This window comes from Ahaetulla prasina, chromosome 7 (genome assembly GCF_028640845.1).
Source record: "Ahaetulla prasina isolate Xishuangbanna chromosome 7, ASM2864084v1, whole genome shotgun sequence".
Classification (NCBI taxonomy): domain Eukaryota; kingdom Metazoa; phylum Chordata; class Lepidosauria; order Squamata; family Colubridae; genus Ahaetulla; species Ahaetulla prasina.
In genome coordinates, this window is record NC_080545.1 from 24,320,585 (window position 1) to 24,347,368 (window position 26,784).

The 26,784-nt window shown below is 39.4% G+C and overlaps 2 protein-coding genes across 2 annotated transcripts in view; one reads left to right on the forward strand and one right to left on the reverse strand.

Annotated features, from left to right (window-relative positions):
* MLC1 (modulator of VRAC current 1) overlaps positions 1-13,539 on the reverse strand; it is a 71,354-nt gene extending 57,815 nt beyond the window's left edge. Inside the window, exon 1 of the mRNA XM_058190288.1 lies at positions 13,506-13,539. The gene's annotated coding sequence lies outside the window, so the exon portion shown is untranslated. The remainder of the gene's footprint in view (positions 1-13,505) is intronic.
* Positions 1-26,784, forward strand: part of MOV10L1 (Mov10 like RISC complex RNA helicase 1) — a 68,021-nt gene that overhangs the window by 33,646 nt on the left and 7,591 nt on the right. Inside the window, exons 11-23 of the mRNA XM_058190277.1 lie at positions 2,399-2,576; positions 3,130-3,200; positions 5,280-5,371; positions 8,067-8,125; positions 9,177-9,289; positions 12,820-12,907; positions 13,251-13,429; positions 13,977-14,123; positions 17,876-17,997; positions 18,642-18,741; positions 22,080-22,244; positions 24,504-24,677; positions 25,210-25,359. Of these exons, the coding sequence (XP_058046260.1) occupies positions 2,399-2,576; positions 3,130-3,200; positions 5,280-5,371; positions 8,067-8,125; positions 9,177-9,289; positions 12,820-12,907; positions 13,251-13,429; positions 13,977-14,123; positions 17,876-17,997; positions 18,642-18,741; positions 22,080-22,244; positions 24,504-24,677; positions 25,210-25,359 (1,638 nt within the window). The remainder of the gene's footprint in view (positions 1-2,398; positions 2,577-3,129; positions 3,201-5,279; positions 5,372-8,066; positions 8,126-9,176; positions 9,290-12,819; positions 12,908-13,250; positions 13,430-13,976; positions 14,124-17,875; positions 17,998-18,641; positions 18,742-22,079; positions 22,245-24,503; positions 24,678-25,209; positions 25,360-26,784) is intronic.

Consider the following 26,784-nt stretch of genomic DNA (forward strand, 5'->3'; position numbering starts at 1 on the left):
GGCCTTCCATGAGCAGAACCCAGCCCGACCGCATCCCGATCGTCAGCCCCGGGGGAAGGGCCCTGCGGTGAGGGATAGTGTTGTGACCCAGGTTCCTGGACCCAGACTCCTGGACTCGGATGATTCAGAAAATGAGGGAGAAGACCTGGCAAGCCCTGCTTCTCTTGAGCCCTCTCCCTCCCTGGCACCCACTCAAAGGGAGGGGTCGGCAAGGCCTGATTCTCCCGGGCCTTCTTCTGATTTGGCAACGCCCCAAGAACAGTTTTGGAGGGACGCAAGGTTACGAAGGCTTGATCGGCGTGCGCAGCAGCGGAAGAGTTGGGACAAAGCCAAGTCATAATTGTCATGCAGTGACATCTGCAGAGACTATAAATAGGAGGCGGGACTTCCTGGTTTTTTGTCTCGGACAAAGCAATGAATTTGGCGCAAGCTAATTCATGGAGGGAAGAATATATTCGTGAGTAATTCTGGCCTTATCTATAATTTCCTCGTTATCTCCAGAAACTTGGCAGGCCCGTGGGTAGACGTGGCCAGGACATGTATCTATGTAAATAAAAGGAAAAAAAAGGAAGGCCTCTGACGGACTCTTTGCTGGGAGTATTGGGGGAAGGGAAACAGAACAGCAACCGTCTCCAGGAGAGCATTTTATCAGGTTCGCCTGATCCGCCAGTTGCGTCCCTTCCTGGACCGGGATGCCTTATGCACAGTCACTCATGCTCTCGTTACCTCTCGCCTGGACTACTGCAATGCTCTCTACATGGGGCTCCCCTTGAAGAGCACCCAGAGACTTCAGCTAGTTCAGAACGCGGCTGCGCGGGTTATCGAGGGAGCGTCTCGGAGCTCCCACATAACACCTATCCTGCGCAGACTGCACTGGCTACCTGTTGTTTTCCGGGTGCGCTTCAAGGTATTGGTTACCACCTTTAAAGCGCTCCATGGCTTAGGACCGGCTATCACGGGCCCGCCTCTTGCCGGCTCCTATCTCCCATCGTCCAGTCCCCCCCCACAGAGAGGGACTCCTCAGGGTGCCGTCAGCCAAACAGTGTCGACTGGCGGCCCCCAGGGGGAGAGCCTTCTCTGTGGGAGCTCCGACCCTGTGGAACGAACTTCCCCTCGGACTTCGACAATTACCTGACCTTAGGACCTTTCGCCGCGAACTTAAAACTTATTTATTTCGTATGGCTGGACTAGCCTGATTTTTATTTTTATTGGATGGGTTTTTAAAATTTTGTTATTTTACGGGGGAGTACGTTTTTTAACATTTTGGGGCATTTGAATTAGTTTTTTAAGGGATGTTTTTAATTACTATGTGTATTTATATTTTATCAGCCTGTTCACCGCCCTGAGTCCTTCGGGAGAAGGGCGGTATACAAATTAAAATATTATTATTATTATTATTATTATTATTATTACATAGTACAATAAAAGTTAAAACATCAATTGTATAATTAAAAGTTAGCAATAACATCATAAAACTCTGTTCCCAAGTGCTATTAGAAATTTTTGGATGCAACTACCAATAGCCCTTTTTAGTAAATAGTAAAAAGGGCCATTGGGGCAAAGATGGTGGATCTGGTCAAAGATGGTGGATCATGTAAACCAGAACTCTAGAGGGAGACAACTTAAAAAAAACTTCTAAGAAATGATTACTTCATCATTATAGAAGGCTAGAAATAATTTTAATATTCTTTCTGCCTTCCCTTAGAGAAATCAACAGAAGAGATGTAACCGCCTTAGCATTCATTGGTTTTAAAGCAAGGGTCTCCAACCTTAGTAACTTTAAGATTTATGGACTTCAACTCCCAGAGCAAAGCTGGCTGAGGAACTCTGGGAGTTGAAGTCCACAAGCCTTAAAGTTACTAAGGTTGGAGACCCCTGTTTTAAAAGGATAACATAAAACACTATTTGGAATATAGAATTTGGAATTCATCCCCCCCCCTTACTGATTATTTTCTACCCTTTGGCTTGTAATGGAGTGTGAAACTTAAAACTGAAAGATGTTAACACAATTTGAAGATGCCATATACATGGGGCCTTTCTTAAAAATAGCATTTTACTTCACTGAATTTGCATTTTCATGTCTTTTCCAGGTTTATAGGATCTAAATCAGGGGCCTCCAACCTTGGCAACTTTAAGACTTGTGGACTTCAACTCCCAGAGAATTATCCCAGAATGGAAGTCCACAAGTCTTAAAGTTGCCAAGGTTGGAGGCCTCTGATCGAAAGAAGGCATGGGGAATCTCTGCTATCCAAATGTTTCTGAGATGCCATTCCCCAGAGCCCGAAGCAGCATCACTAATTCTGAGAAGGACTGTAGATCTGATATGCCACAGGTTGTTCCCCATGATTTACAGCTCCTCCTGTAATTTAAATTTTTCTTAACTCTTTTTGTGTTTCAGGGTTTAACTCTACTTAATTATAAGACAAACTTTTCTATTCTTTTGTGGCTTGAAGAAATCCATGCAGAGCAGGAACTGAAGGAATTTGCCATGTATGGGGTCACTTTGAAAAAAAATGGAAATTTCCTAGTACTTGCAGTGCCAGGGGTCATAGAGGGCCGTCCTTCATTATTCCTTGGTAGGTATTTTCTATAATTTTATATACAAAAGCAATAAACTGCAGTCCTCAAACCTCTTTTCTGCCTATCTGAAGCACAGCTAGAAGCCTGTTACTTGGAACGTATAATAGCAATAGCACTTAGACTTATATACTGCTTCATAGTGTTTTTATAGCCCTTTATATGTTTACAAAGTCAGCATATTACCCCCAACAATCTGGGTCCTCATTTTACCCACCTCAGAAGGATGGAAGGCTGTGTCCAACTTGAGCCGGTGAGATTTGATCTGCTGAACTGCAGCTAGCAGTCAACTGAAGTAGCCTGCAATACTGCACTATAACCACTGCGCCTTCTATAAGTAATATAGTTAGCTTTTCCACCATTAATTTTTATACTTGTTTTTTAAGAATTTTATTTTCGGGCCTTCAGGAAAATATTGAGAAAAAGAAGCTTAATAATTGTTTTGCCTTCAATATGGTGATATGGTTGGATTTCCTAATTCTGTTCCCTGTGCAATTACATTATTGCATTTGGTATCAGTGGAAATAATTTAACACATACACTTTAAATTAGGTGACAAAGTGATACTGAAAACCCAAGACTATTTAGAGGAGGCAATCCACTATGCTGCATATATTACTGATGTAAGTTAATTCTTTTTGGCTTATTTTCTGTACATTTGTGTCTTAATAATGCAACTGAGCCATGTTTACTTAAAAATAATGCTTGCATTAGAATAGAATAGAATAGAATAGAATAGAATAGAATAGAATAGAATAGAATAGAATAGAATAGAATAGAATAGAATAGAATAGAATTTTATTGGCCAAGTGTGATTGGACACACAAGGAATTTGTCTTGGTGCATATGCTCTCAGTGTACATAAAAGAAAAGATACATTCATCAAGGTACAACATTTACAACACAATTGATGATCAATATATCAATATAAATCATAAGGATTGCCAGCAACAAGTTATAGTCATACAGTCATAAGTGGAAAGAGATTGGTGATGGGAACTATGAAACGATTAATAGTAGTGCAGATTCAGTAAATAGTCTGACAGTGTTGAGGGAATTATTTGTTTAGCAGAGTGATGGCCTTCGGGAAAAACTGTTCTTGTGTCTAGTTGTTCTGGTGTGCAGTGCTCTATAGCGTCGTTTGAGGTAGGAGTTGAAACAGTTTATGTCCAGGATCGAGGGATCTGCAAATATTTTCACGGCCTCTTCTTGATTCGTGCAGTATACAGGTCCTCAATGGAAGGCAAGTTGGTAGCAATTATTTTTCTGCAGTTCTAATTATCCTCTGAAGTCTGTGTTTTTCTTGTTGAGTTGCAGAACCGAACCAGACAGTTATGGAGTGCAAATGACAGACTCAATAATTCCTCTGTAGAATTGGATCAGCAGCTCCTTGGGCAGTTTGAGCTTACTGAGTTGGCGCAGAAAGAACATTCTTTGTTGTCCTTTTAATGATGTTTTGATGTTAGCTGTCCATTTGAGATCTTGCGATATGATAGAACCCAGAAATTTGAAGGTTTCTACTGTTGATACTGTGTTGTCAAGTATTGTGAGAGGTGGAAGTATGGAAGGGTTTTTCCTAAAGTCTACCACCATTTCTACGGTTTTGAGTGTGTTCAGTTCCAGATTGTTTTGGTTGCACCACAAGGCTAGTCATTCGACCTCTCGTCTATATGCGGATTCGTCATTGTCTCGAATGAGACCAATCACTGTTGTGTCATCTGCGAACTTCAGTAGCTTAACAAATGGATCATTGGAGATGCAGTCATTGGTATACAGAGAGAAGAGAAGTGGGGAGAGCACACAGCCAGGCCTGTGCTAATTGTACAGGTATTTGATGTGATCTTGCTTAGCTTCACCTACTGCTTCCTGTTTGTTAGGAAGCTTGTGATCCACTTACAAGTCTGTTCCGGTACCTGTAGCTGCTTTAGCTTAGTTAGAAGAATGTCTGGAATGATGGTATTGAATGCTGAACTAAAGTCTACAAAAAGGACCCTTGCATAGGTCTTTGGAGACTCAAGATGTTGTAGGATGTAGTGCAGAGCCATATTAACAGCATCATCTGTTGATCTATTTGCTCGGTATGCAAATTGCAAGGGATCTAAGACCGGATTCGTGATGATTTTCAGGTAGGAAAGCACTAGCCTTTCAAAGGTTTTCATGACTACAGATGTTAGAGCAACTGGTCTGTAGTCATTCAGTTCCTTGATGGTGGGCTTCTTCGGCACTGGGATGATGGTAGAGCGTTTGAAGCAAGAAGGAACATAGCACATCTCTAGTGATTTATTGAAAATATGGGTGAAGATGGGGGCCAATTGGTCAGCATTATTATTATTATAACATTATTATATTATTATTATTATTATATAACATTATTATTATTATAACATTATTAATAATTATTATTATTATAACATTATTAGGAATTAGTTCCATGTTAGTGATATATAATTATATCCTTCAATTTGGGAGTTTTTAAACTCCAAATTTACTGCATTTAAACTTTCATTTAATTTATATGAGCTCATATTAGATTCCTATATATGTTTTCCTGCAATTTTTAAAAGTTTAGTTAGTATATTAATAAAAGAATCTGTCAAGTAATTTGTGTAGGAATGTAAAATTTAACCCTTGGTGTTTTCTTAAGTTACAGTTTTTTAAGTATGAGTATATAGTGAAATAATTAGCTTTTTCTGTTTATATAGATTGATGATGAAGATGTTACCCTGAAAGTCAACTCAGATTTTGAGCAGGCATATAATTTTGAACCTATGAATGTGGAATTTGTTCATAGCAGGTACTGTTTTGAATACTTGCTTTCATTTCATTGTGAAGCATACTATATATGTTCTTACCAATTCAGGAAACTACGTTCTGGTTCTCTCAAGCACTCAAAATGGATAAAAAACAATTATGTTCACATTAGTAAAGGATGAGATTATATTGCAGCCAATGACAGAAAATCATGATTGCTTTTGTTTGAAGATTGCTCTTAATTATCATTATACAAACCCTGACGGTATTTTAAAAAAACATTTTGAGAATGGTCAGAGACATTTCTCTCGGTGTTTGCTAATATTCGTAAGAATAAATTTGATAATGAATAGAATAGAACAGAAAAGAAGAGAATTCTTTATTGGCCAAGTGTGATTTAACACACAAGGAATTTGTCTTTGGTGCATATGCTCTCGGTGTACATTTTAAAAAATACATTCATCAAGAATCATAAGATACAACACTTATTGGACAAATATTGGACAAAAATACATACATGGCTGGAAAAAATGATAAAACAACATATAGATTTGAAACCACAGACATTTCTGTTGGGCATTTTACCAGATAAGTATAGCAAATCCTCCTTGATTTTCCTTAGCTCTGACTCCGCGAGGATTTCGATTACCTTAAAACGCTCCTTCAAACTCCCACATAAATTTAAACTTCGTCCGAAATTTCCTCCACCATTTTAAACTGGATTTGATTTGAATCTACCACCATTTTAAAAATCCTCCCATCAGAAGACTACAACACAACACAAAGGACAGCATCAAAAAATCACTCCACAATGGACATTAGTAACTACATATAGAAGTACAACAATACCTATATAAGGAAGTACATGTACATGTTTCATGTATTTATAATTACGTTTACACTTGTATCTGTCATAAAATACATGTTTGACGAAATTTTTAAAAAATGGTTTTTTCTGCAGTTCTAATTATCCTCTGAAGTCTGTGTCTGTCTTGTTTGGTTGCAGAGTCAAACCAGACAGTTTCTAGAGGTGCAGATGACAGACTCAATAATTCCTCTGTAGAACTGGATCAGCAACTCCTTGGACAGTTTGAGCTTTCTGAGTTGGCGCAGAAAGAACATTCTTTGTTGTGCTTTTTTGATGGTGTCCATTTTAAGTAATTATTAAATGATCATTGTTAAATGCATAAAAAATAAGAGCCAGTTTGGTTAGTGATTAAGGCACCAAACTAGAAACCAGAAGTCTGTTAGTTCTAGTCCCATCATAGGCACAAGGCCAGCTGGGGCCCATCACATTCGCTCAGCCAAGCACCTCTTTCTCTATCACTCTTTGTGGTCTTCCTAAAATTACTAATCCCAGGTCACTTCTTTCTTCCTTTGTTCCCAGGCACACATAATGGAACACATCATGTTGTTTTCCTCCTCCTCCTGGGCTTGATCTGACTACAGTGCATTTTTAAATAACTTTTCTGTTATGATTTTAAAACTGCACTTGATTCTTAATTTTATTTATTTATTTATTTTGTCACAGCAGTATATATAAGCATAAGCATGAAAGTAACTATATAATATATAAGCATATATATATAAGCATAAGCATGCAATAACTATATTAATTGGGTATAATGAAAGGGTTACAGTCACAACTCTAAAAACACAAACACAGAATGTTTCTGCCTCCAATAGTAATTAAATGTGGCATTTGGTCTATGAGTTGCCAGCCTTTGTTTAAGGCAAATCTTTATAATCCCATAGGATCAAAAGGACAAGTCCACTTCAGGCATTATGATGACACATGAGGAATCTAGTTCTTCTGTTTGTAACAGTAACAGTGATTGCCTAATGCACGGGTGTCCAGACTTGGCAACTTTAAGACGTCAAACTTGGCAACTTTAAGACTTCAACTCCCAGAATTCTGGGAGTTGCAGTCCACAAGTCTTAAAGTTGCTAAGTTTGGACACCCCTGGCCTAATGTTTTTATTAGTATTAGTATGGAGACCCAAGAAAGAAAACTATGAAGCACAAACTGCTGAAATATCGATAGCTTTTTAACAGTGGTACCCAAAGCATGTCAGCTTGGAACACTTTCAGTAATGTCACAAAAGTATTGCAGAATTTCCAGCAAAGTTGAAAAAGCTGTTTTAATCTTTATAAAGCTCAAAAAATGTTTAAATGGAAGATATTTTGCACCCTGCTACTTTTTAATCTTAAAAGGATCCCAAAATAATTCGGTCTTAACAAATTAAATTTTAAAATGGGGTGGTGGATTCCATAGTGTTCCTTAATTCCAATTTTCTCAGTCTGTTAGGCACCTTTAAATCAAACTGATGCAGTGTTGTAACAATATCTCTGTTGCCATTTCACAGCTTTTGTTCCTTAATTACATCTGTTTTGAATTTATTTTTAATATAAAATTTCAAATATTTCATATAACCTTTTGAGTACTAATATCGATCTTTTGGTATGAATTCTAATAATAAACCATTTGCAGACATTTTTTAAGATAACACATTCCTCCACCCACCCTTCCAAATTTAGGGAAATGATGAATAATGGTATTTTGATAGGTAGTATGTTTTGCAACTGCTAAGGCAAAAAATACAAGCAAACACTAATGGATATAGGCATGTTTTCCTACTAACATATATAACGGTACTCTTGAGCATAATATATTGGTCAGACTTACTGTTTTAATCTCTTGAAATTATGTTTTACCCTTTTTTCTGAACTTTTCACAGGATAACAACCAGGAGATGCCATCATGCAGTAGAACAAGCCATCAATTTAGGAGCAAAGGGTATATGTCTTACCTACTTGTTTATTTTTATCGAAACTGTAATAGTCTAGATTTTTTTTCATTGTTATTATTTCAGTAGAGATGGTACTGTCTACTGAAATAGATAGATCTACCTAGTAGATAGGTTATTGTTGGATCTTACAAATAAACATTTTAGCATCTTTTATTTATTTTATTTTATTTATTTGTCAAGCATATAGAAGATAACAGGTAAAAGTATAAACTTAATTTGAATACATGAAAAGAGTAAGTAAAAAGGAATATTAGGACAGGGACGGTAGGCATACTGGTGCACTTACGTACGTCCCTTACATAAGGAATGGGGTGAGGTCAACAGTAGACAGTTTAAGATTAAAGTTTTGAGGGTTTGGGAAAGAAACTACAGAATCAGGTAGTGCATTCCAGGCATTGACCACTCAGTTACTGAAGTCATATTTTCTGCAATCGAGTTTGGGGCAGTTTACCTTGAGTTTGTATTTATTATTTGCTCGTGTATTATTGTGGTTGAAGCTGAAGTAGTCATTGACAGGTAGGACATTGTGGCAGATAATTTTAAGTACTGTACTTAGGTCAGACTGAATTCGGTGTAGTTCTAAGTTGTCTAAGCCCAAAATTTGGAGGCTGGTGGCATAAGGTATTTTATTATGGGTAGAGGAATGGAGGACTCTTCTCATAAAATATCTCTGGACACTCTCGATTGTATTTATGTCGGATATGCAGTGCGGGTTCCAGACAGATGAACTGTATTCAAGAATTGGTCTAGCAAATGTTTTGTATGCTCTAGTTAGTAATACAATATTACCAGAGAAGAAGCTATGCAAGATTAGGTTAACAACTCTTAATGCCTTTTTGGCAATGTTGTTACAGTGGGCTGTAACAACATTACATGTAGATCTTTAGAAATGAAGACTCCAAGGTCCTTGACAGAGTGAGGGTCTTCTACAATGATAGCTTCTCTTAACTTCTTGTTGTTGTTGTTGTTGTTGTTGTTGTTGTTGTTGTTATTATTATTATTATTATTATTCCTTCTTTTTTGCTCTTTATTTCAAAGTTTTGTTTCCTGAGGCTGTTATTGTGCAATCACCACAAATCATTAAGCAGCAGCAGCTTGAGTCAGAATATTCTTCCAGCATTCCAAAACAAAGTGTTACCCAAGAAACTAAGGTAAACTCCTGCTCCTAATCTACCTCTCCATTAATTTATTTATTGCTGTGGTGTTTAACCAATTTTTTGTAAGAGAAATGTGAAATGTGTTCATTTGCTATTGTAGCTAACATGTTACTTAACGATATTTTGTTTCATTAGTCTTAACATGTTGCTTCAATCCTAATTAGTCTGAACAGCTTTACCTTATCCCGTAATAAAATTAGCCATACACAATATATAATCATCATTATCAACAACAACAATAACAAACTGAGCACCGGATACTCCCTTCCAAGATAAAATAGATCAGTATCTTTATAAATTTCTGTGGAAGACAGTCTGATCTCTGGAGGAATGCTATTCCAGAGAAAAGGGCATTAGCAGAAAAGATCGGCCTCCAAGATCCCTAGAGATAACATTTGTCAGGGACGAGAGCCGAGAGAGAGATTTCTATTCTAGATCTAGTGGGTGGGCAGCATGTCCCTAGGATAAGGGAGTACTGAAGATACCCATATACTGAGATTCATTTATGTATTTATCCAATGTATTTGCCCCCTGTCTTAACTCTGGTGGGCTTACAATATTAAAAAATAAAATTAAAAAAAATAAAATACTACAAAAGTATAAAACTACAAAATAGAATAGCTAAAAGATGGGAAGAGAGGCAGTAGGATAAACAGAGTGGGATCTGATATTAATCTATCAACCACACCCAACATAAAACCCTTCCTTTGGAGTGGACTTCACTCGGTGGGCAAGATGTTCCAAAGGGCAAGTGCAGTGGTGGTGAAGGCTGTTCTAGACCCTGCCAGCCAGAATACCCTGGCTGATAGGGTCCACAGCATGCCTCCTCGGCCTGCATGGGTGGGGCAGGCCAATCCCAGTGGGTCAGTGGTCCCCAACCTTTGCAGCTTGGCAACCCAACTACGGGGAGGAGAGGAGAACTGGGCCACACAAGTGACAGGCCAGTGCGTATGCACGCAGCTTGACTAATGGAAGTGGCGGGCTGGCGTCCACATGTATGCACGCGTAGCTCAACTTCTTAGCATGTTTGCCCTTCTCCCGAAGGACTCAGGGCGGTGTACAGCCTGCATTAAAACAATTTATATACACACTAAAATAACAATTAAAAAACTTATTCCATAAAGGCCGAAATTAAAACCGTCCAAATTGACCATATAAAATACCCAGTAAAATACAATTAAAAATTTAAAATTTAAGAATTTAAGAATTTAGCAGTTAAAAAATCAGGCCAGTCCCACTTGAATGAATAAATAAGTTTTCAGTTCCCGGCGAAAGGTCCGAAGGTCAGGTAATTGGCGTAAACTGGGGGGAAGTTCGTTCCAGAAAGTAGGTGCTCCCACAGAGAAGGCCCTTCCCCTGGGGGCCGCCAGCCGACACTGCCTGGCGGACGGCACCCTGAGAAGACCCTCTCTGAGAGAGCGCACGGGTCGGTGGGAGGCATGTGGTAACAGCAGGCGGTCCTGTAAGTACCCGGGCCCTAAGCCATGGAGTGCTTTGAAGGTGGTAACCAAAACCTTGAAGCGCACCCGGAAGACCACAGGTAGCCAGTGCAGACTGCGCAGGAGTGGTGTTACCCGGGAGCAATGTGGTGCTCCCTCAATCACCCGCGCAGCTGCATTCTGGACTAGCTGAAGTCTCCGAGTGCACTTCAGGGGTAGCCCCATGTAGAGAGCATTGCAATAATCCAGGCGAGAAGTGACGAGAGCATGAGTGACCGTGCATAAGGCATCCCGGTCTAGAAAGGGGCGCAACTGGCGGACCAGGCGAACCTGGTAAAAAGCTGTCCTGGAGACGGCCGCCAAATGATCTTCGAACGACAGCCATCCATCCAGGAGAATGCCCAAGTTGTGCACCCTTTCCGTTGGGGCCAGTGACTCGCCCCCAACAGTCAGCTGCGGTTGCAGCTGACTGTACCGAGATGCCGGCATCCACAGCCACTCCGTCTTGGATGGATTGAGTCTGAGTCTGTTTCTCCCCATCCAGACCCGTGTATGCACGCATAGCTCAACTTCTTAGCATGTTAAGCTGCATGCTCGTGTATGCGTGCACTCATGTGAGTTGAGCTGTGCGCATGTGTGCACGCCAGCCTGCAGTCTGATTGCAAATAGGCCACACCCAGTAGTGGGACGGGGGTTGGGAACCCCCTGCCTTAAGTAACCTGGACCCATGTCATGTTGAGCTTTAAAAGTGATTATCAACATGTTGAATTGCACCCACAAGCAAAGAGGCAGCCAGTGCAGCTCCTTGACAAGTGGTGTTACATGGGCCACCATTGGGGCTCCAAGAACTACCCGTGCCACTGCACTCTGCAGCAGCTGTACCTTCCAAATGCTCTTCAAGGGTAGCCCCATGTAGAGCTCATTGCAATTGACTGGGAGATGATTAGGGCTTAAATGACAATGCAGGGACTCCTGATCCAGGAGAATGCCCAAGTTGTGCACCCTTTCCGTTGGGGCCAGTGATCGCTTCAACAGTCAGCTGCGGTTGCAGCTGACTGTACCGAGATGCCGGCATCCACAGCCACTCCGTCTTGGATGGATTGAGTCTGAGTCTGTTTCTCCCATCCAGACCCGTGTATGCACGCAGCTTGACTAATGGAAGTGGCGGGCTGGCGTCCACATGTATGCACGCGTAGCTCAACTTCTTAGCATGTTAAGCTGCATGCGCGTGTACATGTGAGTTGAGCTGTGCGCATGTGTGCACGCCAGCCTGCAGTCTGATTGCAAATAGGCCACACCCAGTAGTGGGATGGGGATTGGGAACCCCCTGCCTTAAGTAACCTGGACCCATGTCATGTTGAGCTTTAAAAGTGATTATCAACATTTTGAATTGCACCCACAAGCAAAGAGGCAGCCAGTGCAGCTCCTTGACAAGTGGTGTTACATGGGCCACCATTGGGGCTCCAAGAACTACCCGTGCCACTGCACTCTGCAGCAGCTGTACCTTCCAAATGCTCTTCAAGGGTAGCCCCATGTAGAGCTCATTGCAATTGACTGGGAGATGATTAGGGCTTGAATGACAATGCAGGGACTCCTGATCCAGGAGAAGCTGCAATTGGCGCACAACCCAAAGTTTTAAAAGTGGTGGCCAGCTTTTTAAATTGTACCTTGCAATCTGCTGGTAATCGGTATTTAGCAGAAGCAGAATAGTTAGGACCTTTTTTGCAGAGTAGAATCTTACATACTGAATAATTCTTAAGTAAAAGCTTAATAGCACATATATCTTGACAAGCAATAGCATTAGATTTAGTTTGCCTAGGTTTGGAAGTAGTGGTATCAATAGCAAACCTTAGTGATGTCAGAATGATTATGAATAACCATGTCAGAATGATTACATGTGCACTACAGTATCTTCATATGAATGCTGCATTTATGTACATTAACAGTGTTAACTAATGATAAGCCTTTCAATAACTTTTTAGAATTTGCTTGTGAATATTTTAGGTTACATTAAAATTGCCACTTTATTAAAGTGAATTGAATGAAACGTTACAAATAGTGATTTTCGTCTTTTGCTGCTTTCAGGAAGAAAGAATAAAAAAGGAAGAAGGAACGCCAAAAAATGAAAAAGCAGCTGTTGCTTCTGATATGGTTACTACTGCCACACAAAGGAGTTGGTATAATTTTGTTGGGATAAAGTGATTTAGAGCAGGGGTCTCCAACCTTGGCAACTTTAAGACTTGTGGACTTCAACTCCCAGAGTTGAAGCTTTGCTGGCTGAGGAACTCTGGGAGTTGAAGTCCACAAGTCTTAAAGTTGCCCTGGTTTAGAGTGTGCATTTTAAATGCTTGTTAATTTTTGCTATATCAAAAGGGCAAATATTGTATACTTGATTATTACCTATTTAAATGGATATGTATTTTGAGGTTACCATAATTTTGGAGACATTTCCACATTTTTTAAAATTCTGTTCATTATAATAAGATGTTCATTTAATTATATAATTTTCGATATAGTTAATAGAATACTAACGTGGAATAGACAAGACTGTGACTTTTTCAATCCTCTGCTGAATGAGCATCAGAAATCTGCAGTTAAAAGGATTCTTAGTGGTGAATGTCGTCCAACTCCTTATATCCTATTTGGGCCACCAGGAACTGGCAAAACTGTCACAATTATTGAAGCAATTTTGCAGGTAACAGTGAATTGTAACTGGCTCTTGTCTCTGCTATTTTTAATAATGTTAACTCTTTGTTAAAAAAAATACTCACCTGTGTTGTTTGGGAGTATATTTTGTGAATGAATACTTGTTGCTGTGGAAGATAGGAATTGCTGATGGATTTTTCTCATCTGTGGATTAACAGAGTTTTAATATGCATGAGAATGCTTTGAAAATAACAAGACCCTTTCTGTCTACATTAAAATAACAGACTAATTACAGTAATGTGGCTTTGAATGCTATTTTGGTATATATTTGAAAGAGGATACTACAGGAAATGTAACTTTTTATGATGGATCAATATGGAGAAATAAAAGCACCAGTGCATAATTTTAGCTTACTGAAATATTCTGAATGTTATGTTATCTCAGTCTTCGGTACTATACACATTAGCATGGAAAGAAAATAATGTTGAAATTTAACTGGTTCAATATAATTCTTAAAAATGACCATTTAACGGTTCACTGTATTAAGAGTATGAGTTAACAATACAACATATGAATGCTTGTTTTTGTCTAAATAGATATATTATAGTTTACCAAGCAGCCGAATACTAGTCTGTGCACCATCCAACAGCGCTACAGATCTTATTTGTGTACGACTTCATGACAGCAAATTGTTAAAACCAGGAGTTATGGTCAGAGTTAATGCAATCAACAGAAACGAAGAGGTAAAAATGTATCTAAAGACTTGCTTGCTCTTTGACTCACTCTGTCTCATCATTACATAAATGGTAATTTGAAGCTTGGAATTATACTTGTTTTAACTGAACAGTGCTTGGTTTTCCAAGTTATTCTGTTACCATCTGAAAATGTTACTTGCTAATGTCTCTCTCCTGAATTGTTGAATATGATACCTCCTGAAAGATTGAACCTTAAATAATAGGTTCAATAGGTCAGTTTCTGCATAAGAAAAGTAGGAGTCAAGATGTAAAAAGGGTTGAGGAAATAGTTCTCCAAGGCCAGAAAGATACATCAGGTTCTAATGTTTAATAGAAGAAATACATATTTTTCTTTGACTTGGATATTTATAGAACTTCCAGATGAAATAAACCCTGTACAAAAACGAGTTCATAATTGCATTACATCTATGCAATTTTGTTGCATAATCTATTTACAAAGAACAACAGAAAAGAGACACAAAAAATTTTGTAGTTTTAAAAACAGCAATTTGCTGTTGACAAATTCCTTATGTCAACAGCAATGACATAAGGAATCAATGAGTAAAGGTACAATTTTACATAGTGATTCCTTATGTCATTTTATACTGAGGAATATTGTAGCTTCTTGATATATAAATCAATTTTGTACAAAACCTAGTACATAAAAGCAAATAAAAGGTGATCAAAATAGGGAAGCACATTGACAGCATCTAATTCCCTCTCCTTCAAGGCCATTTTAAAGGATAGCTATTTGAACTTCTTTGGGCTCTGTGTGTGCGCATGTCTATATATGTGCAAGCGTGCGTGTAAGTATTCCAGAGGGCAGAGGCTGGAAGGTCCTCTAAGCATTTCAGCAATGAAAGGTAGAAAGAAAACAATAGAGAAAACAGAATGCAAAGGGGTCAAAATTAATAGAGAACATAGACAAAAATGTACTGAGAACCCAGATTTTCAAGAAGGGACATAGTGCTTCAGAACAAAAATATTTGAGAGGAGGATCTCGTTCACTGTTTTCAAAATTAAATTGAAAGATAGGTACAAATTGAATTAGGGATGCTTCATTGGTATGAGAGGCATTGCCTTCCTTTCAGAATATAATATAACAACAGAGTTGGAAGGGACCTTGGAGGCCTTCTAGTCCAATCCCCTGGCCAGGCAGGAAACCCTACACCATCTCAGATGGTTATCCAACATTTTCTTAAAAATTTCCAGTGTTGGAGCATTCACAACTTCTGCAGGCAAGTCGTTCCACCTATTAATTGTTCTAACTGTCAGGAAATTTATCCTTAGTTCTAAGTTGCTTCTTTCCTTGATCAGTTTCCACCCATTGCTTCTTGTTCTACCCTCAGGTGCTTTGGAGAACAGCCCGACTCCCTCTTCTTTGTGGCAACCCCTGAGATATTGGAACACTGCTATCATGTCTCCCCTAGTCCTTCTTTTTATTAAACTAGACATACCGAGTTCCTGCAACCGTTCTTCATATATTTTAGCCTCCACCCACCTCATCCTCTTGGTTGCTCTTCTCTGCACCCTTTCTGGAGTCTCAACATCTTTTTCACATCACAGCGACCAAAACTGGATGCAGTATTGCAAGTGTGGCCTTACCAAGGCATTATAAAGTGGCACTAACACTTCACGTGATCTTGATTCTATCCCTCTGTTTATGCAACCCAGAACTGTGTTGCCTTTTTTAGCAGCTGCTGCACAATGCTGGCTCATATCTAAATGGTTGCCCACTAGGACTCCAAGATCCTCAGGTACTCACAGGTACTACTATTGAGCAAGGTACCACATATACGGTACCTGTGCATTTTTTTTTTGCCTAAATGTAGAACCTTACTTTTTTCACTGTTGAATTTCATTTTGTTAGATAGCGCCCAATGTTCAAGTCTGTCAAGATCCTTCTGTAACTTGAGCCTATCTTCTGGAGTGTTGGCTATTCCTGCCAGCTTGGTGTCATCTGCAAATTTGATGAGTTTCCCATCTATCCCCTTGTCCAAGTCATTGATGAAGATGTTGAAGAGTACTGGGCCTAAAACAGAGCCTTGGGGTACTCCACTGCATACTTCCCTCCATGTGGATGTAGTTCCATTGAGGACTACACGTTGAGTGCGGTTGGTCAGCCAGTTACGAATCCATCTGGTGGTGGTGCTGTCTAACCCACATTTTTCTACTTTATCTAGTAGTAGGTTATGGTCTACTTTATCAAATGCTTTACTGAAGTCCAAGTAAATTATATCGACAGCATTCCTCTGGTCTACTAATTTTGTCATTTTGTCAAAGAATGCGATAAGATTAGTCTGGCATGATCTGTTTTTGACAAACCCATGTTGGCTTTTGGTTATTACTTTGTTTGCTTCTAGGTGTTCGGTGATTCGTTGCTTGATTAACTTTTCCAGAATCTTCCCCGGTATTGAGGCCAGGCTGATAGGTCTGTAGTTTCCTGGATCTGTTTTTTTCCCTTTTTTGAAGATGGGAACTACATCAGCTCTTTTCCAGTCCTCTGGCAGCTCCCCTGTGCTCCAGGATCTTTGAAAGATATAGTTCAGTGGTTCTGAGATCAGATCTGCCAGTTCCTTCAGAACCTTGGGGTGTAATCCATCCGGTCCTGGTGATTTGAACTCGTCTAGGGTAGACAGGTGTTCACTTACCATTTTCTTCCCTATTTTAACTTGTGTTTCTAATCTGTTTTTTGTAGTGCTGTTTTTGATAGGTTGGATTGTTTTTTCCTTTTGTGTAAAGACAGATACAAAAAATGAGTTAAGTAGATCTGCTTTCTCCCTGTTGCTTGTCATCTTCTTGCCACTTTCTCCCAGCAATGGGCCAATTGTTTCCTTGACTTTTTTCTTGTTTTTAACATGTTGGAAGAAGCTTTTTTTGTTATTTTTTACTTTTGTTGCTAGCCTTTGTTCATTGTGAGCCTTAGCTTTCCTCACTTTATCTTTACAGACTCAGGCTATTTGCTGTTAGTTTGCCTTAGTTATTTTCCCCTCTTTCCACTTTTTATACTTGTCCTTTTTGTCTTTCAATTAGTCAGATAGTTCTTTATGCATCCATGCTGGTTTCTTTTGAGATCTATTATTTTTCTTCTTCATTGGTATTGTGGTAGACTGTGCTTTTATAATCTCACTTTTCAAGATTTCCCAAGCTTCTTGAGTTGTTTTCCCCTTGAGGATTCTCATCCATGGAATCCTTCTCAAGCTCTCTCTAAGTTTATTGAAATTAGCTCTCTTAAAGTCCAAGACTCTAGTTTGACTTTGTTCTACTACTTGTATTTGCTTAATGTCGAATTCCAATATTGCGTGATCACTTGCCCCCAAGGTTCCTGTAGCTTCAACACCTTCTATCATTTCATCTCTGTTAGTGAGAATTAAGTCCAGTATGGCTGATTCCCTTGTTGCCTTCTCTATTTTTTGGGAAACAAAGTTGTCTGCTAGGTTTGTTAGGAACCTGTTGGATCTTCCATTTGGTGAAGAGTTTGTCTCCCAGTTGATATCAGGGTAGTTAAAATCCCCCATTACTACTGTGATATGCTTCCTACATACCTTAGTTAGCTGACTAGCAAAAAGTTCATCTACTTCTTATGTTTGGTTGGGTGGCCTATAGTATAGACCTATGGCAATACCATTTTTCACCCCTTTTATATTGATCCAAATATAATGTAATAAATATACATTGGAAAGAATGACTCGTGTCTGCAGTTGAAATTGTGTAGACTGGTAGTATGCCTATTAATAACATGTGCTTCTTTGTATTGGCAGAATCTTAATGAGGTAGTAAAGTGTTACTGCAAAGCTGGAGAAGATCTTCACGAAGCATCTCGGTTTCGAATAATTATTGTGACCTGCAGCAGTGCAGGAATGTTCTACCAGATAGGAGTAAGGTACTATATAAGCTTTTCTGAGTATTCCAGGAAAAGTAGGATATAAAAATATTAGCAACTTCCTATAGAGAAAGAAATGGAAAGCAAGAAGCTATTACCTGAACTAGATAAATGGGCAACAAACTGCCTCAGCAAAAGCTGATAAATGGCTGGAATTACTCCAAGTGGGAGAGGAGTTTCTTTCAAGATTCATGTTATCATTAAAAATATGGAATAGGCATACATTGCAAGTAAAAGTTCACAATTAACCTCCAAGTAGAATAATTGCCACTGTGAGATTAAATACAGATGTTTATCCATTAGTACTGTAGCTCAGTTGTACATTTATATTAGACCACAATATATCTGGATATACGAAGGCATTCTCAGAATCCCACAATCAAAATTGGATAATTACCATCCTTTGTTATTTTCATATTGTGGTTGCACAGTGGTATATGGCAACTGAGAATACTGTACTATGAACCTCAGCGTTCTTGGAAACATAATAACTTGCAAAAATCGATAATGGGCTTAACTGAAGGTAAATACTTTTGTTTTACCAATATTAGTTACCTTGATACAATTTTCATTATTTTTTAAAGTGATGTCTGAGAATGCAGAGCATACAACAAGTACTTCCGATTTTTATTCAACAATATTAGGTTTGGACATTTCACGCATGTATTTGTGGATGAAGCAGGGCAGGCAAACGAACCAGAAAGCCTAATTCCTCTGGGATTGATTTCAGAAGTCACTGGGCAAGTACGTAAGTTTTCATTATATCTAATTGATTGTATCCTAACTGTTTGTGTCTGTTGTGTGGAGCTTGTTTTATGTTCTCCAAGGAGGAAAAATATTCTGGTTTTAGATACCGCTTGCATGCTGTTGATCTAATGTACCTAAGATATATTAATAGGAACTCTGCCCATTACTAGAAAAAAAGCCATGCCTGTTTCAAACATTATTCATCCATATCTTGGTAATGGACTGCACTGTCACAAGTTTTCATCCCATATCTCTTAAGTTTTGTTTAAAAAGGAAGAGGGGAAACTCCTAATTGAGTATGGATGTCAGTGGTTTTTCATAGTCAAGGTCTTGCCCATGGCCATATCATTTATTTGGTTTAGGGGTAGTTTTATCTTTCATATCTGTTTCTTTTCTCTAGTGTCCCCTCCATCATCTTTTATCTATATGCAATCCAATCTTATAGCTCCCACCAGTTTACAACAATAAATGCAGCCAGTACACAAGAAAAACTATACAGCGGTCTGCCAAACAGGAGGAATAAAATAAAAGCAGTAATCTTTATCCAGACAGATTAATCATAGGCACCCGTGAGTGTAGCTGGCATGGCTCTGAAAACCCCTTCAAAATAGCCTCCACTGCTCCTGTACAGAAATTCAAAGCCCAGAGAAGACTTGACATCAGAAAGAACTGTTTCATAAGGAAATGCCTGTTTCTGTAACAGACATGCAACAGGTTTCCACCAAACTAACCTATTACACACCAAGAATAGGTAGCTTCTGCCACCAGATTAGCTCACCATGTAGGATGGTTTTAACTGGAGAAGGCTATGCTGCAGGATCTGCGACACAAACCATGCAGGGCTTTAAAATTCAAAACTAAAACTCAAAATTACACCCAGAACCTCTTGGTGACCAGAACAGGACCCACAATCTATGTGCACTATGACCAAAGTGACATGTTGCATTACTTGTGAGTTTCTGAGTAATCTTCAAATGTGGCTCCATATAAATAAAGCACATTGCAAATGCAATAGCCAATACATGCATTAATCTCACATATTGTCATTCCATAGTCTCTTGCAGGATTTTAATGCACAATAACAGTAGATCACGGTCTCCATTCTTAAGTTAACTCATGAACAAGGGCTTTGGATGATCTTGATTGCTGGGAAAGTTCACTTGGGGAAAAAGGGGATTTAGCTTACAAAATACAGGCCATTTAAATCTTAAAGTTTATTTAATTAAAACTTCATATCATCATGAGGTGCTCATGCTACTGAATCCTCAGCAAATCTTTTAATCACCTCAACTTCTAATGATGCAAAGAAATACAACCACAATTGAGCCCAACTTTTGTGTTGCTAAGTAAAACGGTTAAGTAAGTTTTGCCCCGTTTTATAGCCTTTCTTTGCCACAGTTGTTAAATGAATCACTGCAGTTGTTAAAATTAGTAGCATGGTTGTTAAGTGAACCTGGCTTTCTCACTGACTGCTTCTCATGTCAGAAGGTTGCAAAAGGTGATCACACGACTCTGAGACGCTGCAACCATCATCAGTGCATGCCAGTTGCTAAGCATCGGAATTTTGATCACATGACCACGGGAATGCTACAATGATCATCCATGTCATAAATTATTTTTTTTCAATGCTGCTATAACATCAAATAGTTACTAAACAAATGGTTGTGAGTCAAGGACTGCCTGTATTGCCCATTGCAGGACTTGATCCCACATCCCTAAGAATGCGCTTTCCTTCCATTCTGGAGATAAGAGGAAAGTAAGCTGTTTCTAAAACTGCTGATCATCCCACAGCATTCCTCTCTCCATGCTTCAGGATTTGGCCAGAAAGTTGCTGTCTCCTTCTCTTTCTGTCAAAAGATCAAGAGAAGGTAAAAGGAATTTCCCATCCCTGTTGCATGCTTCTCTTCCTACCAGGCCAAGCATAATATGGATTCCTCATCTTCCTTCCTCTTCTCCCTTCCCTGCTCCTCCATTCTTGTGGAAGAGCATCCCTGCTAGTACCAACAGCACTAGCGGGTCATTGCCCCACCCAGGGCAACACAGAGGAAGGGTTAACTATGGCTGCTGTTGTTGAGGGAGGCCAGGATGTAAAGAAAGTTGTAATGATGGGAGAAGGAAGGATCTGCAACTTACTATAGGGAGAGAGAGAAAAACAAGCGAAGAAGAAGGAATTGTGGAAAGCAAGGGAAGCTACAGGCAAGAAGATCAGCAAAGTGGGAAGGTATTCCAGGAAGTTAGGCTTTCTCTACACCGAAGCAAATACAAGGCAGTACTGGCTGGTGGTGAGATTCTGGTCTCTGGCAATCAAAGCTGAAATAGCTAAGAGGTACAGAGCCTTTCGCAGAGAGTAGTTCGTAGGGATGCAGTGGCTCAGTGGCTAGGACGCTGAGCATGTCGATCGAAAGGTCGGCAGTTCAGCGGTTCGAATCCCTAGTGCCGCGTAACGGGGTGAGCTCCTGTTACTTGCCCCAGCTTCTGCCAACTAGCAGTTCGAAAGCATATTAAAAAATGCAAGTAGTTAAATAAGGACCACCTTTGGTGGGAAGGTAACAGCGTTCCGTGCACCTTTGGCATTTAGAAATGCCAGCCACATGACCACGGAGAAGTCTTCGGACAGTGCTGGCTCTTCAGTTTTGAAACGGAGATGAGCACCGCCCCCTAGAGTCAGGAACGACTAGCACGTAAGTGTGAGGGGAACCTTTATCTTTTTACAGAGCCTTTCACCAAGATAGGAAAGAGTGGTCCTGCAACAGCTCTATTGACAAGGTTACCATTCTCCTCTTCTGGTTGCACAATTACATGGGAGATTTGTTTTCCCCTGTTTTTCCCATGAAGACACTAAATACCTTCATCTCAGTTTGCCTCAGATGATAGAACTTCTGCCGAGAGTGTTTGTCTTTTGTATGGAGTGCTTCTGGGCCAGATGAGGCCCCTGGAGAATGAGTTGCTAGATATTTCTACTTGTAGACTAACCGGATTATCCTTCTCCTTTTTGTGTACTGTATGTTATAGTAATACAAATAGATAAAATGTAAAAATTGGATCAGGGTATCTCTTGGTCAGTAGCAGTCTGTCTGTATTGGTAGAAATACTGCTCCTAAGTGAAAACCTGGAAGTGCTGCCTTGAGGAGATTATCTTTCTTTTTATTCAAATGCAACAGTAACTCAAATATAATGTCCTACTTGAGATATGGATAATTTTTGATTAAAAATGGAGAGAAATGAGTATTCTGTTATTGATAGCATCTATCTCCAAGTTTTTGTTATGTAATTCATGAAGAGCATTATATGAAATGCAAGTTGTCCTATTGTTAAAAAATGTTCTGTATCTGAAGATCATACTTTCAGGGGATCCCATGCAACTAGGTCCAATAATAAAATCTATGGTCGCAATGCTTTATGGATTAAACATCTCTTTGTTGGCGAGGCTGATGCATCGCCCTTTGTACCTACGAGATGAAGATACTTTTGGTCCCTGTGGATCATACAATCCTCTATTGGTAAGTGAAACTGGGGAATATAGTGATCACCAGCTGCTTTCAAATTGACAGATACTTTGTGTGGAAGTTTCCTAAATCTGACATTTGTATCAAATTGCTGTTAATATAGCAAATATTCTTATATGTGTTTAAGAATATGTGTATATTCTTATGAATTTTGATTAAATGTAGAGCTGCAGTATATGGACTTCCGTATGAAGATGACACAGTGGTTAAAATGCAGCCTGCCCCCAGCCTGGAGTTTGATCATGACGGGGCTCAAGGTTGACTCATGCTTCCATCCTCCTTAGGTCAATAACATGAGGACACAGATTGTTGGGGGCAATATGCAAATAATGATTCTACATTGTAAACTGCCCAGAAAGTGCTCTAAAGCACTATGGGGCAGATATAAGCCTAAATCCTATTGTTATTCTTTGGCTATAATCGACTAGTTTAAATATAATATTTAAGATACGTTTATTTTCGGATCAATTTTCAGGCTGTTTGTCATTATAACTTTAAACCGCTAAATTATGTAACGGGTGACATTGACTAAATCACCTTTGGGAAGCAATGTTTCTGTTACTCAGACCTGAGCAACTTGTGATCCAGTTTCATGTTGTACACAAGTTAGCAAAAATTAGTACCATATAAAACATGTTGTGCAGCTGAATCACAGGGACTCCTACTTGTAGATAGAGAAGAAGATAACAGCCAACAAAACTTTCAGTAGTTAGACCTTGTCTTCCCTTTGCTACCCCCATGTACTACTATACTTTCAAAGATTAATATGGTTGAAGCCAAGTGTAATCCAGAGGAGCACATAGCTATGGGCCTGGCTGGTGCCCTGAACGCCCCCCACTTCATCTTTTAACTAAGAGTGTTTAATTGTCCTTCCTTCCTTTTAAATGTTTAACTTTTCTGTAGCGTTTAAACTGCCCAGAGTCCCTCTCTGAGAGAGGTGGGTGGTTCAGAAATGTGAAAAATAAATAAATAAAAATATTTTTCAAGCTTAATTAGTATATGGAGGTTGAGTTCACAATTGGATAGACTTCTTTTCAGAGGTGGTATTCAGCTGGTTCTGACCAGTTCTGGAGAACTGGTAGCAGAAATTTTGAATAGTTCGGAGAACCAGTAAATACCACCTATGACTGGCCCCGCCCCCATCTCTTCTCTGCCTCCTGAGGCCCAGCTGATCAGGAGGAAATGGGGATTTTGCAATAACCTCCTCCTAGAATGGGGAGGGAATGGAGATTTTACATTATCCTTCCCCTGGAGTGGAGTGGGAATGGAGATTTTACAGTATCCTTCCCCTGCCACACCCACCAAGCCACGCCCACAGAACCGGCAGTAAAAAAAATTGAATCCGCTGACTTCTTTATGTTAGTATAGGAAAGTCAGTGATATGGATGAATCCATGTGTTGATGTGATGAGTGAGAGAGGAGAATGGTGGCTCCCTTTAATTCCACATATGACTGTTCCTCAGAATGTGACTGAAACAATGCCCTCTGTCATGTCCCACCCCCTTGAGTCAAGGAAGTCCGTAACCAATGTGGCAACGAAGCCTCTGCAGCTTGCCAAGTTCCTCCGAGGTTTCTCAGGGCAGGCAGGACTCTAAGTTGTGACTTCAGCGATAGGGTCCGGTATCAGCAAACTCGATAAGACTTTGCTTGACTCAAGATTGGAATGCCAAAAGCAGGTCCTTTATATAGGCTGTGGGGTGTGGCTCCATGACTCAGCATTTATCCAGGCCTGCCCCTCCCTTCCTTCTGCTGGCGTCGCCTCTCAGATCTCCGGAAGCAAGGATCCTTCCACTTTAAATTGTCTTCAGCTGGATCTGCTGTTTGGGAAAGGGAAGGGTCAGAAGGAGTAGGCCCGAAAAATTCCAATACCTGGCTGGCTTCCTGCTCTGACGGCTGAGCCAAAGGAACACACGCTGTATGAGTGAGATTTATTGGACTACTCCTTTCACTCCTGGAATCGTCTCCGGGCATGGGGCCAGGGCCGGGGGCTGGAGGCATGACAGGCCGTTCATCTTCATTATCAGACTCGGAGTCTGATAACAGGCCCGGTTGGAGACGGGAGGGGCCCGGCTGAGGAGAGGAGGGAGGACAAGTCACAACACCCTCCCGATGTCCTAAATGTAACCTAGTAGGGAGCCATTTAGAGTTCTTCAGCAGCAGTAGTCTGTCTCGCTTTACAGAACTCAACTCACCTATCAAAATGTTAATGCTTCCAAATGTCACTTTCATGTTGTGTTCGTTCTGTGCTTGCAGATTACAAAGCTTGTGAAGAACTACAGATCACATGGCGCATTGCTTACATTGCCATCCAAGCTATTTTATCATCAGGAACTAGAGGTCTGTGCTGACCCTTCAGTGGTAAACTCTTTGTTGGGGTGGGACAAGCTGCCAAAGAAAGGCTTCCCACTGATTTTTCATGGAATGAGGGTATGTAAACAAATCAGGATTTGTTGCATTGTACTTAAAAGTAGATTGATTTTAGAAATCTCAGATATACACAAAGGTATGTAGATCAATAAGCATAACGACATTATTTAGATTGCTGTGATTTCATGTAGCTTGAGTACAAGAGATTTAACATAAATGTTCTTTTCTTTATAATTTTATGTATTATCGTTATTTATCTTGGCAAGAGAATTTTGCAATCTGCTGTTCCACTTCAGGAAAACCTCACTGAGTGCTCTGTCAGGCATGGCACAATAACATTTTAAATGTTGCTTCTAGATGCTTTAAAAGAATTATGTAAAAACCAGGTGTAAAAAGGATTTTTAAATTGCCCCAGCTCTACAGTGTTATGTTCAGGCACTATTGTGGTGAGTCTCCTCAGAATGATAAATATAATATTTCTGGAACAGCTCTGACTATTTTTATTATTAACGCAAACACTATGCAAATAAAGTTAAGTATTTGAAATAATATTGTTTTCTGTGGTTTTCATTTCTTGCCTTGCTAACATTAGGGTATGGAAATGCGTGAAGGCTGCAATCCTTCTTGGTTCAATCCTACAGAAGCAGTTCAAGTGATGCGCTACTGTTGCCTTCTTGTTAAAGGCATCAGTTGTTCAGTATCAGGGAAGGACATTGGAGTAATTGCACCTTATCGAAAGCAGGTATAGCTTTCTGCTTCAGCTTTTTATAATTGTTTGGGTATTTTTAATTGCATAGTATATTTTAATGTTTGTTTGTTTGTTTATCTAAGTTACATTATTGGACTATAAATGTGAATACTAAAAACATTACTTTTTTTGGGGGGGGGAGGGTATTAAGAGATATGGTATTCTTGAATCTCTTCATTGATAAACCAAGGATTTTGAAATTCCCATGAACCATTTTTCAGCTTTGCAGGCGCCCAGTGCAAAAAATAGCATTAGCTATTTCTGCCAGCTTGATGTCATTGGCATATTTGATGATTCCCCCTTCTATCCCTCATCTAAATCATTTATGAAAATTTTGAAGAATATTGCACCTAAGACATAATCTTGAGGTATTGCATTGCATGCTTCCCTCCAGGTAGATATTGTTCCATTGAGTACTATTTGCTGAGTACAGTTGGTCAGCCAGTTGCAAATCCATCTGGTGGGTAGTACTGTATAACCCAGATTGTTTTTTATTTTTATTTATAATTTATTTATTTTATTTATAATTTAATTTCTATATCGCCCTTCTCCCGAAGGACTCAGTGCGGTTTACAGCCATATTTAAAAATGCAAATACAAACAACAAGTTTAAAAACAGAATTAAAAACAAATATTTAATAGGCCGAATTGAACTAAAACGGTCATAGACCGACGTAAAACCCGTTTAAAATTACAATTTAAAATACACTTAGGCCAGTCCCGCACAATAGAATAATAAAGTCTTAAGTTCACGTTTGAAGGCCCGGAGGTCGGGGAGTTGTCGCAACCCCGGAGGCAGCTCATTCCAAAGGGCCGGTGCCGCCACAGAGAAGGCTCTCCCCCTGGGGGCCACCAACCGACATTGTTTGGTCGACGGCACCCTGAGAAGGCCCACCCTGTGGGAGCGCACAGGTCGTTGGGAGGCTATCGGTGGCAGAAGGCGGTCTTGTAAATATCCCGGTCCTATCCCGGTCGTTTAATTAACAATGTAAAATTTACATTGTGTCATAGAGTAGTTAAAGTTGGTGAATGACCAATGTGGTTCACATTTTACTTTTACAAAAAAAAATACATTTATCAATAAATAATATCAAAAATGAATTGCCTAATTCTCTTTTTATTGAACTAACTAAAAAAATAGTTTTGAAAAGTATATTGAGAAAATTGTTTCTTTCTTTTCTTTTTGAAAAAATGTATTTATTTTTAAACATAAAATTAAAAAAACCCTCATCAAATCAATTCCATTACAACGTGCTGTAAGGGTGTTAACATATCTTCCTGTGCATTCACAAAATAATCATCTCTTTCATACATATATCTTATACTCACTTTTTCTAACATATCTTCCATTTAACCAATTATAGAATAAATCCCATATTTTATAATATTGTTTATCTTCTTGTTCTCTAATTTCAAATG